This window comes from Penaeus vannamei, chromosome 20 (assembly GCF_042767895.1).
Source record: "Penaeus vannamei isolate JL-2024 chromosome 20, ASM4276789v1, whole genome shotgun sequence".
Taxonomy (NCBI): Eukaryota; Metazoa; Arthropoda; class Malacostraca; order Decapoda; family Penaeidae; genus Penaeus; species Penaeus vannamei.
In genome coordinates, this window is record NC_091568.1 from 10382992 (window position 1) to 10399915 (window position 16924).

A 16924-nucleotide genomic window follows, 5' to 3' on the forward strand; every position below is an offset into this window, starting at 1 on the left:
GATGGGTTAACACATTACAAAAATCAAATTGTATAAAGACTGAAAGTATAAGGGTATATTTTGATTAAATGAAAAAAAAAGTATAAATAAAAATCGAGTTGAGAATTGATAAACGTAGATTCACCATATAATGATAAAGGCAGATTACCGAATTGCGGTTTTATTAAATAATGACAATAATACAGTCTATGGTGATACAGTTTATTTGGATAAAGAAAGTTAATGACAACAAAGGCTACTATATTAGATTGGTGAAATGGAATAAATGATAATAGTTATGGTACACGACAGATTATTAACATGAAAACCGATGTATGATAAAAGAGTAATATTAATAAAAGATATGAAGTAGGTAGAGGATGATGGAAAACAGGAAATAAGAGAATGTTAATATCCATCAAGTAATTGATGATAGCGTCAAATGTTGTAGAAATAGAAATAATATTATGAAGTAAATAGCAATACGGGTATATAATGTATAAAGATAATTAATAGACGATAATGTTTGAAAAATAATATCATATCATGATGACACATAACGAATCCTAACATAACCAAAAAAAAAAAGTATATATATATATATATATATATATATATATATATATATATATATATATATACATATAAATATATATATATATATATATATATATATATATATATATATATATATATATATATATATATATATATATATATATATATATATATATATATATATATATATATATATATATATATATATATATATATATATATATATATACATATATATACATATATATATATATATATATATATATATATATATATATATATATATATATATATATATATATATATCCAAATTTCTCCCCAAACAGAGAGGAAGGCAAAACACTGAAATGCGCCTCCGGCTACGCCCTCGAAGGAGGCCAAGAGAAGGTGGCCCTCGTCTGCGTCGAGAGGAGGTGGTCTCTTCCCGAGGAGCTCCGTGAGGTGGCCGCTTGCTCCCCCGTGTGCCTCCCGCCGTGCGCGAACGGGGGTGAGTGGGGCTGCGAGGGGGCGGGGGGGGGGAGGAGTCGGGGCGGGTTGGTCGGGATGGTGGGAGAGAGCTGAGAGGGAAGTGAAAAGAGGGAAATATAGAACACACACACACACACACACACACACACACACACACACACACACACACACACACACACACACACACACACACACACACACACGCACACACACACACACACACACACACACACACACACACACACACACACACACACACACACACACACACACACACACACACATATATATATATATATATATATATATATATATATATATATATATATATATATATATATATATATATATATATATATACATATATATATATATATATATATATATATATATATATATATATATATATATATATATATTTATATATATATATATATAAATATATATATATATATATATATATATATATATATATATATATATATATATATATATATATATATATATATATATATATATATATATATATATATATATACATATATATGTATATATATATGTATGTATGTATGTATGTATGTATATATATATTATATATATATATATATTATATATATATATCATATATATGTATATATATGATATATATACATGTGTGTGTGTGTGTGTGTGTGTGTGTGTGTGTGTGTGTGTGTGTGTGTGTGTGTGTGTGTGTGTGTGTATGTATGTATGTATATGTTTTTTTTTTTTTTTTATATATATATATACCCATCTACCTATCAATCTTGGTATCTAGCTTTCCATCTCTCTCTCCTTCCCTCCCCTTCCCATTTTCTCCTTTCCTTTCTTTCTCTTCAATACCCCCCCCTCCCCCTCTTCTACCCCCTTCTCTTTTCTACAGGTACGTGCGTGGCCCCTAATGTCTGCCAGTGCCAAGTAGGCTTATGTGGCACTCGCTGTGAAGGCATCAGCTGCGATGCCATTCCTCAAGACATCATGAAAGCTCATCTGAAAATCAGGTTGGATTATTTATTTTGTTTTGTGGTTCATGTGTATTATTTTCATCATTTTGTTTTTGTTTCTTTCTTTCTCTTTTTTTCCCCTTTTGTTTTTGTTTTGTTTTTTTCCAATTTTAATGATTTGTTCTTTTCCTTTCGTTTCATTATATTTTTCTTTTCTTTTTAGTTACTATTTTTTCCTTTCTGTCGTTTTTTATCACCGTTGTATTCTTTTTATGAACATATTGATTAAGGTTTATGGATAATTAGATTAAATCAAATTAATCATTTCTAAATTTTCAAAATCAAAACGAACAATGCTTGTGTGTTCAAGTATATATTTCAGCCTCTGCATTATGAATATGGAGAGCTCTCGACTGCAGTGTTGTACATGATGATTGTTCATGATTATACCACTCATTACTGCAATGGAATACTCATATCTTATCAATACTGGATAGGAAGTCATAATCATTTTCCTAAACTAATTTTCAGTTAACTTAATCATCTATAGCATTAGTATGGTTACTATTATTATTGTCAGTGTCATTTATATTGCTGCTTTTGTTGTTATCATTATTGTATTTGTTAATTTCATTGCTATTACATTAATTGCTTCTGCTACTGCAACTAGTATTACCGTTATTGTTATTGTTATCTTGATTAATATTATCATTATTATTGTTATCTTCACAACCATTGATACTTGTTATTATCATTATCACTGCACGTCCACCTTTACTGTTAATCTTGATACTACTACCCTCATTATCACTGTACCGCCACCATTATTTTTATTTTTGATACTATTGCCCTCATTACAACTCTATCACTACCATTAATTTTATTTTTGATACTAATACCTACATTATTACTGTACCACCGCCATTATTTTTATTCTTGATACTACTACCCTCGTTATGACTGTACCACCACCATTATTTTTATTCTTGATACTATTCCCCTCATTACCACTATCAGTACCATTATTTTTAATCTTGATACTACTACCCTCGTTATGACTGTACCACCACCATTATTTTTATTCTTGATACTATTACCCTCATTATCACTGTACCACCACCATTATTTTTATTCTTGATACTATTACCCTTATTACCATCATTTCCCCAGCGAGAGACACCTTACAGCAGAATGCCCGGAGGAGATGAACTTTCCCTTTGGTGAGACGAAACTCCACTTCCACTGCTCCGACCACTGTTGGCAGTACCCTCACCCGTACCACCAGGGGGACAGTATCGAGTGCCAGATCATGTGCCACCCTCCTTGCCTAAACGGTGGCACTTGCACGGGCAGAAACGTGTGTTCGTGTGCTAAAGGTTTCTACGGGCAGCAGTGTGAGCAGATAACGTGTGCCGGGCCATTGCCATACGTTGAGGGGGACCTCGAGTTCTTGTAAGATTTCTTTTCTTTCTTTCTTTCTCTTTTTTTTTTTGGGGGGGTGTGGGGGGTGGGGGTTCGTCTCTTTTTTGTGTGTGTGTGCGTTTTAGGGAAGGGGGAAGGGGGAGGGAGGGGATTCTGGGGGGTATTAGGGACGGGAGAAGGGTTGTGTGTTTTTTGTTATTGTTTTTTTGAGGCGATTTGTGTGTGTGAAAGATCGGCATATATGTGATGTATAGGCGAATAAAACAACGAAAGGAAGAACAAGAAACCCCATGAGCATACCGAAGGCTATTTCGCTATATTGCTTTTTTAGGATATGTTTAGTGTGTATTTTCTTGTTCTTCTCTTCTTTAATGAATTCGCAATTTATTCAGAAGGTTGAGGTATAAAACATTTCTCATTATTCATATATATATATATATATATATATATATATATATATATATATATATATATATATATATATATATATATATATATATATATATACATATATATGTATATATATAAATAAATATATATAGATATATATATATATATATATATATATATATATATATATATATATATATATATATATATTCACACACATATATATATATATATATATATATATATATATATATATATATATATATATATATATATTAACCCCCCCCCTCTCTCTCTCTCTTTCTGTGTGTATGTGTGTGTATGTATGTGTGTGTGTGTTTGCATGGTTATACGTGTGTGTGTGTATACGTGTTTACATATATGTGCATCTTCCCTTCCTCCCCCCTCCCCCTCACTCCCCCCACCCTCCCAACAGCGACTCGAAAGTGCACGTGACCTGCCCCTCCAGTGCAGCCAACGCCACCTCCTTCTGGATCGAGTGCCAGGAGGGTGTCTGGGTCATTGGCGACCCTGAGAAACACTCCCTCTGTCACCCTAACTGCCCTTCACCCTGCGAGAACGGAGGAACGTGCACGCCCAGTGGAACGTGTCTCTGTCTCTTAGGGTTTGGGGGAAAGTCTTGTGAGGAGAAGGAGACATTTTCGAAGTGCAAAGAACCTCCTCAGCCAGATCCCTTCGGTGATATCGTGCACACGTAGGTTTCTTCATTTATTTAATTAATCTCCATTAAGAATGATTAATTAATATTTAATTAATCTCCATTAAGAATGATTAATTAATATTTAATTAATCTCCATTAAGAATTATTAATGACCGTTGAAAGTTCGATAAATTAACCGATATGTCAATAAATACGTAAATACACGAATGAATGAATAAATAGCTAAGATTTCAAAAAAAAAAAATGTTGAAATATGATCGTAAAATGTTAATCTAAAAGTTCCGAGATGATTTCGAAAGAGAATAAAATGAAGAAAAATATGTAAGTTAAAAAAATTCATATCATAATTCCTTTCCCTTTTCTCTTCATTTAATTTACCTGGAGATTAAATTCCACATTAAAACAGGAAAACAGGAAAAAAATGAATTCCTTTTTAATCAATCTATTTGTCTTTCTCTTTTTTATTTACCTATCTATTATTCTTTCTCACTTCCTCTATTCCTCTTTCTCCTCACAGAGACGAAGAAGGAATGCTCAAATGCCACGAGAATTACACACTCAGCAATAGTAAATCTTCGACACGGCTGGTAAGGAGAGAGCGTGGGAGAAAAGGGAATAAAAGTTAGAAGAAAGGGAATGATATAAAGGAGGGAATTGAGAAACCGATTTCGAAGACGGAAGAAGAGGCGAGAAAGATGAAGAGGGACAGGGGCAAGGAAGACAGGAGAGAGAGAGAGAGAGAGAGAGAGAGAGAGAGAGAGAGAGAGAGAGAGAGAGAGAGAGAGAGAGAGAGAGAGAGAGAGAGAGAGAGAGAGAGAGAGAGAGAGAGAGAGAGAGAGAGAGAGAGAGAGAGAGAGAGAGAGAGAGGAGAGAGAGAGAGAGAGAGAGAGAGAGAGAGAGAGAGAGAGAGAGAGAGAGGAGACAGTGTGAGATTTTAAAATGAGCTTTCATGATATCTTTAGGGATAGCATCTCAGCTGACATACTCACAGTGATAGATAGGTAGATAAATAGATAGATAGGTTGATGGATAGATAGATAGATAGATAGATAGAGAGAGAGAGAGAGAGAGAGAGAGAGAGAGAGAGAGAGAGAGAGAGAGAGAGAGAGAGAGAGAGAGAGAGAGAGAGAGAGAGAGAGACAGAGACAGAGACAGAGAGACATAGAGACATAGTGAGAAAGAGAGAGAGAGAGAGAGAGAGAGAGAGTACGAAGAAATCAAAATCAAATGAAATATTTGAAAAAAAATAATCAAACAAATAAGTACCTGGCAACCCATTTTCCCGGTGCCATCCCAGGTGTGCCAGAACGACCAGTGGCTCTACTCCGACATCCCCAATGAAACGGAAGTAAAGTGCCAACGGCTGTGCCCAGAAGAGTGCTTGAACGGGGGCATCTGCGTGGCATTCCGGACTTGCAGGTGCCCAAAGGGATTCTCAGGTGCCACGTGCCAGAATTATAGTCTTTGTGATGACCCTCCTCTCCCGCCGCCTAATATGGTTGTCAGGTCAAGGTGAGTCACTTTCTGAAAGGTTGTTTATGGAAGGAAATTATAAATTTGATATTAATGATGATGATAATATTAGTAATGATAATGATGATATTAGTAATGATAATGATAATAATGATAATGATGATAACGACGATATTAATGATAGGAAAAATAATGATGATAATAATGATGATAATTGTAATAACAATAGTAATAATAATGATAATATGATAACAGTGAGGATAATGATAATGATAATAATAATGATAAAATAATGAAAATTATAATGATAACAATAATGATAATGGTAATGGTAATAATAATGATGCCAATAAGAACAATGATAATAATAATGATAATGATATTAATGATAAAAATTATTATAATAACAAGAATAGTAATAACAATCCAGCTTTACCCTATTTGTTGCAATAATTATTCTTGGTGTTACAGGCAGCCTGTTTAATTTTTATTCTAAATTACGTCCTGAGTGCAAATGATGGCAATTGCGTGAATGATTAAATTTAATATTAATGACAACGACCACGCCCTGGATGTTTCGAAAAGAATTCATGGATTATAATTTTTATTCATTTATCTATCTATCTATCTATCTATCTTTCAATTTCTTACAACACAGGTATGTAGTTAGAACCAAACTTGAGGAGATTCTAAAGGCTTACATACGATTTCTTTATTTTTTTCATGTTTATTTTATTCTTCTCTGATAATGATAATATGGAAGTGAATATATGATAGCAGAGGTGGTGATGATTAAGAGGATAGAGATAATAGTGATGATAATGACGATGATGTAAACGAGAATGATGATTATAGCAAAGTAAAAAGATATATGTTTCAAATGTGACTGTAAAGATAATGGTAAACAAACATAACATCAAGAAGGCGATTTTAAGAATGATAACCGTGAGAAAATGATACTAATAACAGTCATGATAACAATAGCAATCATAACAACAAAATTAACAACAATAACCAAAGCAACAACACAGTTAACAACAATAACCAACCCAACAGCAAGATTAACAACAATAACCAACCTAACAACAAAATTAACAACAAAAACGAACCAACAACAAAAAACAACCAACAACAAAATTAACAACAAAAACCAACCAACAACAAAATTAACAACAATAACCAACCTAACAACAAAAATAACAATGACCAACCTAACAACAAAATTAACAACAAAAACCAACCAACAACAAAATTAACAACAATAACCTCACCTGACCTCACAGAAACGCCACGTCATACACAGCCAAGTGCTCACCTGGATTCACCTGGAGTGCCCTCCGAGTACCTGACCTCCTCATCACCTGCGAGAATGGCGTCTGGGTCAAGTCTCACCGACACTCTTGCCTTCCCTATTGCCCAGACGGGTGCCTAAATGGTGGCACTTGCGTCGCCCCAAATCAGTGCCAGTGCCAGAAATTCTTTGAGGGAAAAAAGTGCCAGGAGTTGACCTTTGGCACGTGTTCGACGACTGTTGCGTGGGAGAATATGTTGGTTTTTGGAAGGTAAAGGTTTATTCTCTATTTTGTATTTTTTTTGTTGGGTTTGTTTATTTGTTTGGAATGTAGATTACCCCGTGGGATATTGTAGTTTGTACTTTGTTTCTTTGCTTCTTTTTCTTTCATTTTTCAATTTCTCTTTCATATTGTTTTTCCTCTTTTTATCTATTTTATCTATTTTTTCACTTTCTCTCTCTCTCTAACTCTCTCTCTCTCTCTCTCTCTCTCTCTCTCTCTCTCTCTCTCTCTCTCTCTCTCTCTCTCTCTCTCTCTCTCTCTCTCTCTCTCCCTCTCCTCTCTCTCTTTCTCTCTTGCTCTCCTTCTCTCTCTCTCTCTATCTATCTATCTATCTATCTTTTCTATTTATCTATCTATCCCTCAGACTCTTTCTCCCTCTCTCCTATTCACTCTCTGCGTCGGATCGATCTTTCCCCAAAGCTACAGAAACCATGAAGAGATAGATTTTGATTAATTCTCTTTCCCCTCTTTTCCTCCATCCCCTTTCTCCGCCATTCCACCCCATTTCCTCCACCGCCTTCCCCTTTCCTTCCCTTCCACATCCTCCCCTTCCACCTTTTTTCCACCTCCTCTCCCTCTACCCCTCCCCCTCTCCCCTCTACCTCCCTTCCCTCTCCTCCACCTCCCTCCTTCCCTCTCCTCCCCTCTCCCTCCACCTCCCTTCCCCCTCTCCCCTCCACCTCCCATCCCTCTCCCCTCCCCCCTCCTCCCTTCCCCTCTCCCCTCCACCTCCCTTCCCCTCTCCCCTCCACCTCCCTTCCCCTCTCCCTCACCTCCCTCCCCTCCACCTCCCTTCCCCTCTCCCATCCTCCTCCCATCCCCTCTCCCTCCCATCCCTCTCCCCTCCACCTCCCCTCCCCTCTCCCCCCACCCTTCCCTTTTCCCCTCTCCCGTCCACCTCCTATCCCCTCTCCCCTCCACCTCCTATCCCCTCTCCCCTCCACCTCCCATCCCTCTCCCTCCCCCTCCCTTCCCTCTCCCCTCCACCTCCCTTCCCCTCTCCCCTCCACCTCCCTTCCCCTCTCCCCTCCACCTCCCATCCCTCTCCCCTCCACCTCCCTTCCCCTCTCCCCCCAACCTTCCCTTCCCCTCTCCCGTCCACCTCCTATCCCCTCTCCCCTCCACCTCCCATCCCCTCTCCCCTCCACCTCCCATCCCTCTCCCCTCCACCTCTCTTCCCCTCTCCCCTCCACCTCCCTTCCCCTCTCCCCTCTACCTCCCTTCCCCTCTCCCCTCCACCTCCCTTCCTCCCTCCCCTCTACCTCCCTTCCCCTCTCCCGTCCACCTCCTATCCCCTCTCCCGTCCACCTCCTATCCGCTCTCCCCCCACCTCCCATCCCCTCTCCCCCACCTCCCATCCCCTCTTCCCGTCCACCTCCCCTCCCCTCTCCCCCCAACCTTCCCTTCCCCTCTCCCGTCCACCTCCTATCCCCTCTCACCTCCACCTCCCCTCCCCTCTCCCCTCCACCTCCCCTCCCCTCTCCCCCCACCTCCTATCCCCTCTCCCCCCACACCTCCCATCCCTCTCCCCTCCACCTCCCTTCCCCTCTCCCCCCAACCTTCCCTTCCCCTCTCCCGTCCACCTCCTATCCCCTCTCTCCTCCACCTCCCATCCCCTCTCCCCTCAACCCTCCCATCCCCTCTCCCCTCCCCCTCCCATCCCCTCTCCCCTCCACCTCCCCTCCCCTCCCCCCCCCACCTCCCATCCCACCCCCCCTCCCCCTCCCCTCCCCTCTCCCCCACTTTTCCTTCCCCTCTCCCGTCCACCTCCTATCCCCTCTCCCGTCTACCTCCTATCCCCTCTCCCCCCACCTCCCATCCCACCCCCCTCCACACTCCCATCCCCTCTCCCCCACTTTTCCCTTCCCCTCTCCCGTCCACCTCCTATCCCCTCTCCCCGTCCACCTCCCATCCCTCTCCCCCCACCTCCCATCCCACCCCCTCCACCTCCCATCCCCTCTCCCCTCCACCCCACCCCCTCTCCCATCCCACCCCCCCTCCCCCGCCCCCAGCCCCGAAGGCCTGTGGCTGCAGTGCGAAGAGAAGCACAGATTCTCCTGGACGGCGGCGCCCATGGTCATGCTCTCCTGTTTCCATGGCAACGGCAGCTGGTTCACCCCCGTGGGATGGTCCTGGGCACTGGATCCATGCGTTCCCGAGTGCCAGCCGGAGTGCCTAGGGGGAGGGAGGTGCATCGAGCCGGACCACTGTTTGTGTCCGAGTGGGGTTTCCTCTTCGCAGTGTATGGGCGGGCAGGGGTGTCACCGCATGCCCAAGGTGGTGAATGCGACGGCGGAACCGGAGGCGTAGGTGTTGTGTGTTGTGTGTTGTTTGTTGTTTGTTGTGTGTTGTGTTGTTTGTTGTGTGTTGTTTGTTGTTTGTTGTTTGTTGTGTGTTGTTTGTCATTTTGTCTGTGTCATGAGTCATTTGTGTGTCTTGTGTTTTATTATGTAATTTGTTGTGTGTCGTGTGTCATATGTTGTGTGTCGTCTGTCGTGTGTCATTTGTTGTGTGTCGTGTGTCATTTGTTGCGTGTCATGTGTCATATCTTGTGTGTTGTGTGTCATATGTTGTGTGTCGTGTGTCTTTTGTTGTGTAATATGTTGCGTATCGTGCGTCATATGTTGTGTGCCGTGTGTCATTTGTTGTGTGTCGTGTCATTTGTTGTGTCGTGTGTCATTTGCTGTGTGTCGTGTGTCTTTTGTTGTGTAATATGTTGCGTAACGTGCGTCATATGTTGTGTGCCGTGTGTCATTTGTTGTGTGTCGTGTCATTTGTTGTGTCGTGTGTCATTTGTTGTGTGTCGTGTGTCTTTTGTTGTGTAATATGTTGCGTATCGTGTGTCATATGTTGTGTGCCGTGTGTCATTTGTTGTGTGTCGTTTGTTGTGTGTCTCATGTCATATATTGTGTTTAATGTGTCATGTGTTGTGTGCCGTGTGCCACATATGTTCCGTGTGTTATTTGTGTATCGTGTACTGTGTTATGTGTCATGTACATCATGTACCATGTGTCGTGTACTGTGTCGTGTTAAAGCGTTAGGAGTATTGTGGTTTGTGATATGCTTTATGTTTGTGTGAGCGATGTGCAGTCTACTGCGTGCCATGTTATGCGCAGTGTGGCGTGTAGTATGTGCTACGTGTCATTTTTCATTGTGGCATGAATAAAGATCCACTTGGTCACGTTATGCGTTGTTTAGCCTTTATTATGCCACGTACGGCACATATCATGCGTTATGTGTTGTGTTTTCAAACTTTTTTTTACTGCATCGTTCTTGGGACAAACAAGAAGAATAAAAAACTCTTCATAAGGACTCTGTCACAGAAATAAAACCTTTGACGATTCAAAACGCCGACACACACATCCCCTATAAATTCTTTTGATTTGCATGGCACTTTTCAGCTTGCGCCTCGCCAAGGTGACCTGCCGACCGGGTCATGCAACAGCTCTGGGCCTCAAAACCTTCTTCATGAGATGCCACCACGACCTGTGGTTAGTGGTCGGCCTTGCACACAACAACACAGAAGACCATGTCAGTTGTCAACACCAGTGCCAGGCGCCGTGTCTGAACGGAGGCTCCTGCGTGGCCCCCGAGGAGTGCCACTGCCCCCCTGGGTTCGCTGGGGAGAGGTGCCAGTACCACGAGTGCGGCACTGTGCCTCTCATCATCCACAGAGCCAGCGTAGATGTCAGGTAATGATGGAGGTGAAAGTATTGGTATCTTATTCAGGGTTTGATATGTTGCAACGCTTTCCTGTACCGAGAATTTGTACTATTCAAGTAGTCTGTTTGCATTTGCGTTTGTTTGTTGAATGAAATTACAGTAACGTTTGTGTCTTTGCGTAAGCTGATGATATCATTCTCGTATTTTCTAAAAAAAAATAAAAATTAAAAAAATGCATGATTAATGTTACTTCTGTTAACAAATGTATAATACATGTACATCTACTTCCATCCTCACGCACACATATACGTATATATGTATGTATACATATATACCTACATACATACATACATATGTATATATATAGATAGATAAACAGACAGACAGATAGATAGATAGATGAGATAAAGATAGACGGATGAATAGATAGGTAAACACACCCACACCCACACTCGCCCATCCATTCACACACACATACACACACACACGTGTCCACGCATGCACTCACGAGACATCCTCCCCCCCCCTTTCCCAGAGGCAAAGAGGCCGCCATCACGTGCCTCCCCGGCCACCGCCTCCCGTCGGGCCGCACTGCCATCGCGGCGCTCTGCAGGGTCGACGGCTGGAGGTTCCCCGCCGAGCTCGCAGGCCGCATGTCCGCGTCCTGCTTGCCGTTCTGCAGCCTGCCGTGCCTCAACCGCGGCCGCTGCGTCGCCCCCGAGGAGTGCCGCTGCGCCGAGGGGTTCTTCGGCGTGCAGTGCGAGCAGCGTGAGTGGGGGCGGGGGTGGGGTGAGGGGTGGGGATGGGGGTGGGGTGAGGGGTAAGAGGTGGGGGCGGAGATGGGGTGAGTGGGGACGGCGGTGGGGTGAGGGGTGCGGGCGGAGGTGGGGTGGGGGTGGGGTGGGATGAGGGCCGGGGTGGGGTGGGGTGAGGGGTCCGGGCGGGTGTGGGGTGGGTGGGGTGAGGGGTGTGGGCGGGGGTGGGTTGGGGTGAGGGGTGCGGGCGGGGGTGGGGTGGGGTGAGGGGTGCGGGCGGGGGTAGGTTGGGATGAGGGGTGCGGGCGGGGGTGGGGTGGGGTGAGGGGTGCGGGCGGGGGTGGGGTGGGGGTGAGGGGTGCGGGCGGGGGTGGGGTGGGGTGAGGGGTGAGGGCGGGGGTGGGGTGGGGGTGAGGGGTGCGGGCGGGGGTGGGGTGGGGTGAGGGGTGCGGGCGGGGATGGGGTGGGGTGCCAAGGGGTGCGGGCGGGGGGGTGGGGGTGGGGTGAGGGGGTGCGGGCGGGGGTGGGGTGGGGTGAGGGGTGCGGGCGGGGGGTGGGGTGGGGTGAGGGGTGCGGGCGAGGGTGGGGGGCGGGGTTGGGGGTGAGGGGTACGGGCAGAGGTGGGGTGGGGTGAGGGGAAGGGGTCGGTCTGTGGGATGGAGGGGGGGTTGCATGAGTTTATTTGTGTCTGGTTCTATTTTATTGCTTGATTTTTCTTCTGTATATGCTTTCTCTTTCATTATTTCTCATTTCTTTACCACTCTCTTTTCGCTCTTTCATATTTCTTTTTTTTTCTCCTTCGGTCTTCTCTCTCACAAATATACACATGCACATATGGACGTAACTGTCAAAGCCAAAGGCAATTCTCTCTCCTTCTCATTCCTTTTCCCTAACTTCCATTTTCCTCCCTTTTTTCCTCTTATTCCACCTTTTTCCCCTTCCTCCTTCCCTTCTGCTCACTCTTCAATCTCCCTTCCTTTCTCTCACTCTCACTTCCGTTCCCTTCTCCCTTCTTCCCTCCTCTTTCTATCAATTCTTTTTTTACTGTCTTCATTGCTCCCTTTCTCCCTCATTCCAATCGTCTCTTTCTTTTCCTCTCTCTGCGTCTTCCTCTCCTTCCATCTTCCCTACCTAATTCTCTCATCCTCCCTCCATAACTCCTCCCTCTACCTCCCTTCGTTGCTTCCTTGCTCCTTCCCTTTCTCATTCCCTCTTCCCTCTCTTCCTCCCTCCTCCCTTTCCTTCATCTCTCCCTCCCTCTTCCTCTTTTCCACCATCCCTCCTTTATCTCTCACTCCCTTTCTCCCTGTTCCCCGTCCTTACACTCCCTTCTTTCCTACCTCCCCTCCCCCATTTCTCCTCTCCCCTCGCTATCCCTTCTAAACCCATTCGCCCAAAATACATAGCTCCCCCTCCATTTTTAGGATACAGTCAGACAGTCGACGGCGAACAGTGCCACTTCCCCTTCCTGCACGAGGGTCACTGGCACTACAGCTGCACGATGGAGGGTTCGTCACTCCCTTGGTGCGCCACAGCTGTCAACGAACAAGGCTTGGTGATTAAGTGGGCTGTCTGCGTCGCTTCTGTAGGTAGGTTGGAGGTCTGTCTAGTCTGGGTGGATTGTTGTTTTGCTTATTCATTGTTTATTTTTTATTTTATTTATTTATTTATTTTTTTAAGTCACTGATGTGTGTTTGTGTACTAGAGAGGGAGGGAGAAAGAGGGAGAGAGCGGGAGAGAAGGAGAGAGCGGGAGAGAAGGAGAAAGAGAGAGGGAGAGAGAGAGCGGGAGAGAAGGGGAAAGGGAGAGAGAGAGAGAGAGAGAGAGAGGAGAGAGAGAGAGAGAGAGAGAGAGAGAGAGAGAGAGAGAGAGAGAGAGAGAGAGAGAGAGAGAGAGAGAGGGGGAAGAGAGAGAGAGAGAGAGAGAGAGAGAGAGAGAGAGAGAGAGAGAGAGAGAGAGAGAGAGAGAGAGAGAGAGAGAGGGAGAGAGAGAGAGAGAGAGAGAGAGAGAGAGAGAGAGAACGATGTTTTGTTTTTAAATATTTCTTTATTTTCGTATATTGTTATTTGTCGCTTAGCCAATATCATTTCCATTCCCTTTTCTATGCTTGGTTATCATTCATCGATGTAGATTTTATGGATTTCACATATCATTTGTTGAATATGTATCCCTCTTTATCAATGAAAACAACTCCACATCACTTTTCCAATAAACAACGCAATTTTACCCTTCCATTTACCGTTACATATCACCCCAATCTTCCTCCAAAAGGTAAAAAGAAAGTCGTGAGAACAGAATGTGGAAAGACGTGCATATTTCCCTTCCAACACGAGGGCGAAGAACACGACGTCTGCATCACGACCGAGGACAGCTGTTATCCGACCTGTCCGACCCAAGTGGACGCGCGTGGATACCCTACTGAATGGCACGCTTGTAGTCCTGATCAAGGTGCGTTTGAATGGGGGGTTGTAAGAAAGGGTTAGTGGGGGTGGGGATGGTGGTGGGGATGGGGGCTGTAAGAAAGGGTTAGTGGAGGCGGGGATGGGGGTTGTAAGAATGGGTTAGTGGGGGCGGGGATGGGGGCTGTAAGAAAGGGTTAGTGGGGGCGGGGACGGGGGTGGGGATGGGTGGGAGGTTGAGAGGCATTGGGGAGGGGGGGGTAGGGATGGATATAGGTGAGAGGTTGAGGTGGAATGGGGTGGGTGGGAGGTAGGGGTGGGTGTGGGGGCGGTTAGGGCAGGGAGAGGGAGAGGAGGGATTTAGAGATTAGTAGGTAAAAACAATAAAAAAAAACGGGAGATGGATAGATGAAGATCGAAAGATAGATAGAGAGACACAGAGATAGAGAGACAGATAGATAGATAGATAGAGAGAGACAGTTAAATAGATAGAGAGACTCAAGTTGAAAAGAGATCGTTACTTAATTCCTAGTTGGAATTACTAAAAGGGTCATGAGTTTTGTTACTTAAGAAGCTTAAAGAAATGATAAATTGCCTGAATTAGACGAATGGAACAGAAGTAAATAGATAAACAGATAGATATATAAACAAAGAGAAACATACATATAATATCTAACCAGAAAAAAAACACAAAAGACCAACATATATAAAAATGAAAACAAAAATCATTAAAAGCCAATAGAAATATACGCAAATCACCTCGTTATGCTTCTTCACAGGCCTACAGGATATAGTCCTGACAACGAACGGCAGGAGCTGCATTTTCCCTTTCCTGTACATGAAGGAGTGGCTCTCGGAGTGTGTTGACGGGTTACAAGGGCCGTGGTGTCCTACTTCGGTCACGGGACAAGGAGAGCCACTGGATAAGGATATTTGCTGGTTGGATAAAGGTGGGGGTTTGATGTCGCTGTTTTTGTTGTTGTTGTCTGTGGTGGTGGATTTTGTGTTGTGTTATTTGGGTGTATATTTTTTTTTCTTTTTTTGTGACATAATGTTGGTAGTGAATAAAGCCATTTTTTTAGTTATTTGCTTTTGAATTGTTGACTCACTTGACCTCTTTCTTTTGTGTATCTGTCTCTCTTCCTCTTCCTCCCCCATCTCTCTCTCTTTCTCTTATCTCTTTTTCTCTCTCTGTCTCTTCCTTTTGTCTCCCCCTCTTTCTCTCTCTTTCTCTTAACTCTCTTTCTATCTCCATCTATTCTTCCTTTTGTCTCCCCTTCCTCTCTCTCTTTCTCCTGTCTCTCTTTCTCTCTCTGTCTCTTCCTCTTGTCTCTCTCTTCTCTCCTCGTCTCTCATTCCCCTCTTCATCTTCATTTACCCCCCCCCCCCCCAAAACAAAACAAACAAAACAAAAAAAAACAGCACAACACTTCCCTTTCTTTCACTTCACAGGATTCCAGAGGGTTGAAGTGACCGAGGAAGGGCGTCCGTGTGTCTTCCCCTTCATCTATGAGGGGACGAGACACTACACCTGCATGGGATCTGGGGATACGTGGTGTGCGACCAAAGTGGCGGAAGACTTGGCTCCTCTGGCGTGGGGACTGTGCGCAGGCCAGGGAGGTGAGGGGGATCGAGTTATTATTATTATTTTTATTAGTTTTTTTAGATTTTTATTTGTTTGTTTGTTTATTTATTTATTCTATTTATTATTTATCATTTATTTATTTTTATTATTATTTTTTTTTTTTTTGGGGGGGGCGTGTTTGTGGGTGTGGGCGTGTGTTGTGTGTGTTGTGTATGTGTGTGTGTTGTGTGTGTGTGTGTGTGTTGTGTATGTGTGTGTGTGTGTGTGTGTGTGTGTGTGTGTGTGTGTGTGTGTGTGTGTGTGTGTGTGTATGTGTGTGTGTGTGTGTGTGTGTGTGGCAGAGAAGTGAGGAGGATCCTTTTTTTGGGGGGGGGGGGTGATGTGGGTGTGTGAGGGTGTGTATGTGGATGATTGTGTTCTTTTGTGTGTACCAGGCAGGTGAGTATTTTTGTTTGTTTGTTCGCGCGCGCGCGTGTGTGTGTGTGTGTTTGTTTGTTTGTTTGTTTTTGTGTGTGTGTGTGTGTGGCAGGGTGATGAAGAGAATCGGTGTTAGGGTTTGTTTGTGGGTGCCTTCGTGGGTGATTGTGTTTTCCGTGTGTCAGGGAGGTTAGGAGATCCGATTCTGTCTATTCTGTGGGTGTTTGTGCGGGTACTGTGTAGTAGAGTGTTGAGTCTCTATTTTATTTTGTGCGGATATGTCTCTGGGCGCTTATAAGAACTGGATTTTAATCAATTATTGTATTTTATTTATCTTATTTTTTTAGGTTGGGAAGAAAAGGGAGATTGGGACAAGAGGGAGAGAGAAAGGGAGAGAAGATGAAAGAGAAGGGGGGGAGGAGGAATAGGGAGAGGAAGTTGGATATATGTTTGTTTGTGTGGATATCTGTAGCCATGTACGTGGGTTGGTGGTAGTGTTTGTATGTGTGTGTGTGGGGGGGGGGGAGGAAATGGAAAATGGAGAAGAATGTCGGAAAATTTGAAGGTGTATTTATGTGGATACGTGTCTGCATTTGT

The 16924-nt window shown here is 43.5% G+C and overlaps 1 protein-coding gene across 1 annotated transcript in view; it reads left to right on the top strand.

Moving 5' to 3' along the window:
- Nucleotides 1-16924, top strand: part of LOC113812693 (neurogenic locus notch homolog protein 2) — a 36081-nt gene that overhangs the window by 17860 nt on the left and 1297 nt on the right. The window contains exons 12-25 of the mRNA XM_070134989.1: nucleotides 864-1024; nucleotides 1907-2024; nucleotides 3138-3419; nucleotides 4216-4494; nucleotides 4979-5048; nucleotides 5759-5973; nucleotides 7218-7496; nucleotides 9521-9814; nucleotides 10910-11200; nucleotides 11707-11939; nucleotides 13351-13515; nucleotides 14198-14374; nucleotides 15105-15275; nucleotides 15778-15945. Coding sequence (XP_069991090.1) covers nucleotides 864-1024; nucleotides 1907-2024; nucleotides 3138-3419; nucleotides 4216-4494; nucleotides 4979-5048; nucleotides 5759-5973; nucleotides 7218-7496; nucleotides 9521-9814; nucleotides 10910-11200; nucleotides 11707-11939; nucleotides 13351-13515; nucleotides 14198-14374; nucleotides 15105-15275; nucleotides 15778-15945 — 2903 coding nt within the window. The remainder of the gene's footprint in view (nucleotides 1-863; nucleotides 1025-1906; nucleotides 2025-3137; nucleotides 3420-4215; nucleotides 4495-4978; nucleotides 5049-5758; nucleotides 5974-7217; nucleotides 7497-9520; nucleotides 9815-10909; nucleotides 11201-11706; nucleotides 11940-13350; nucleotides 13516-14197; nucleotides 14375-15104; nucleotides 15276-15777; nucleotides 15946-16924) is intronic.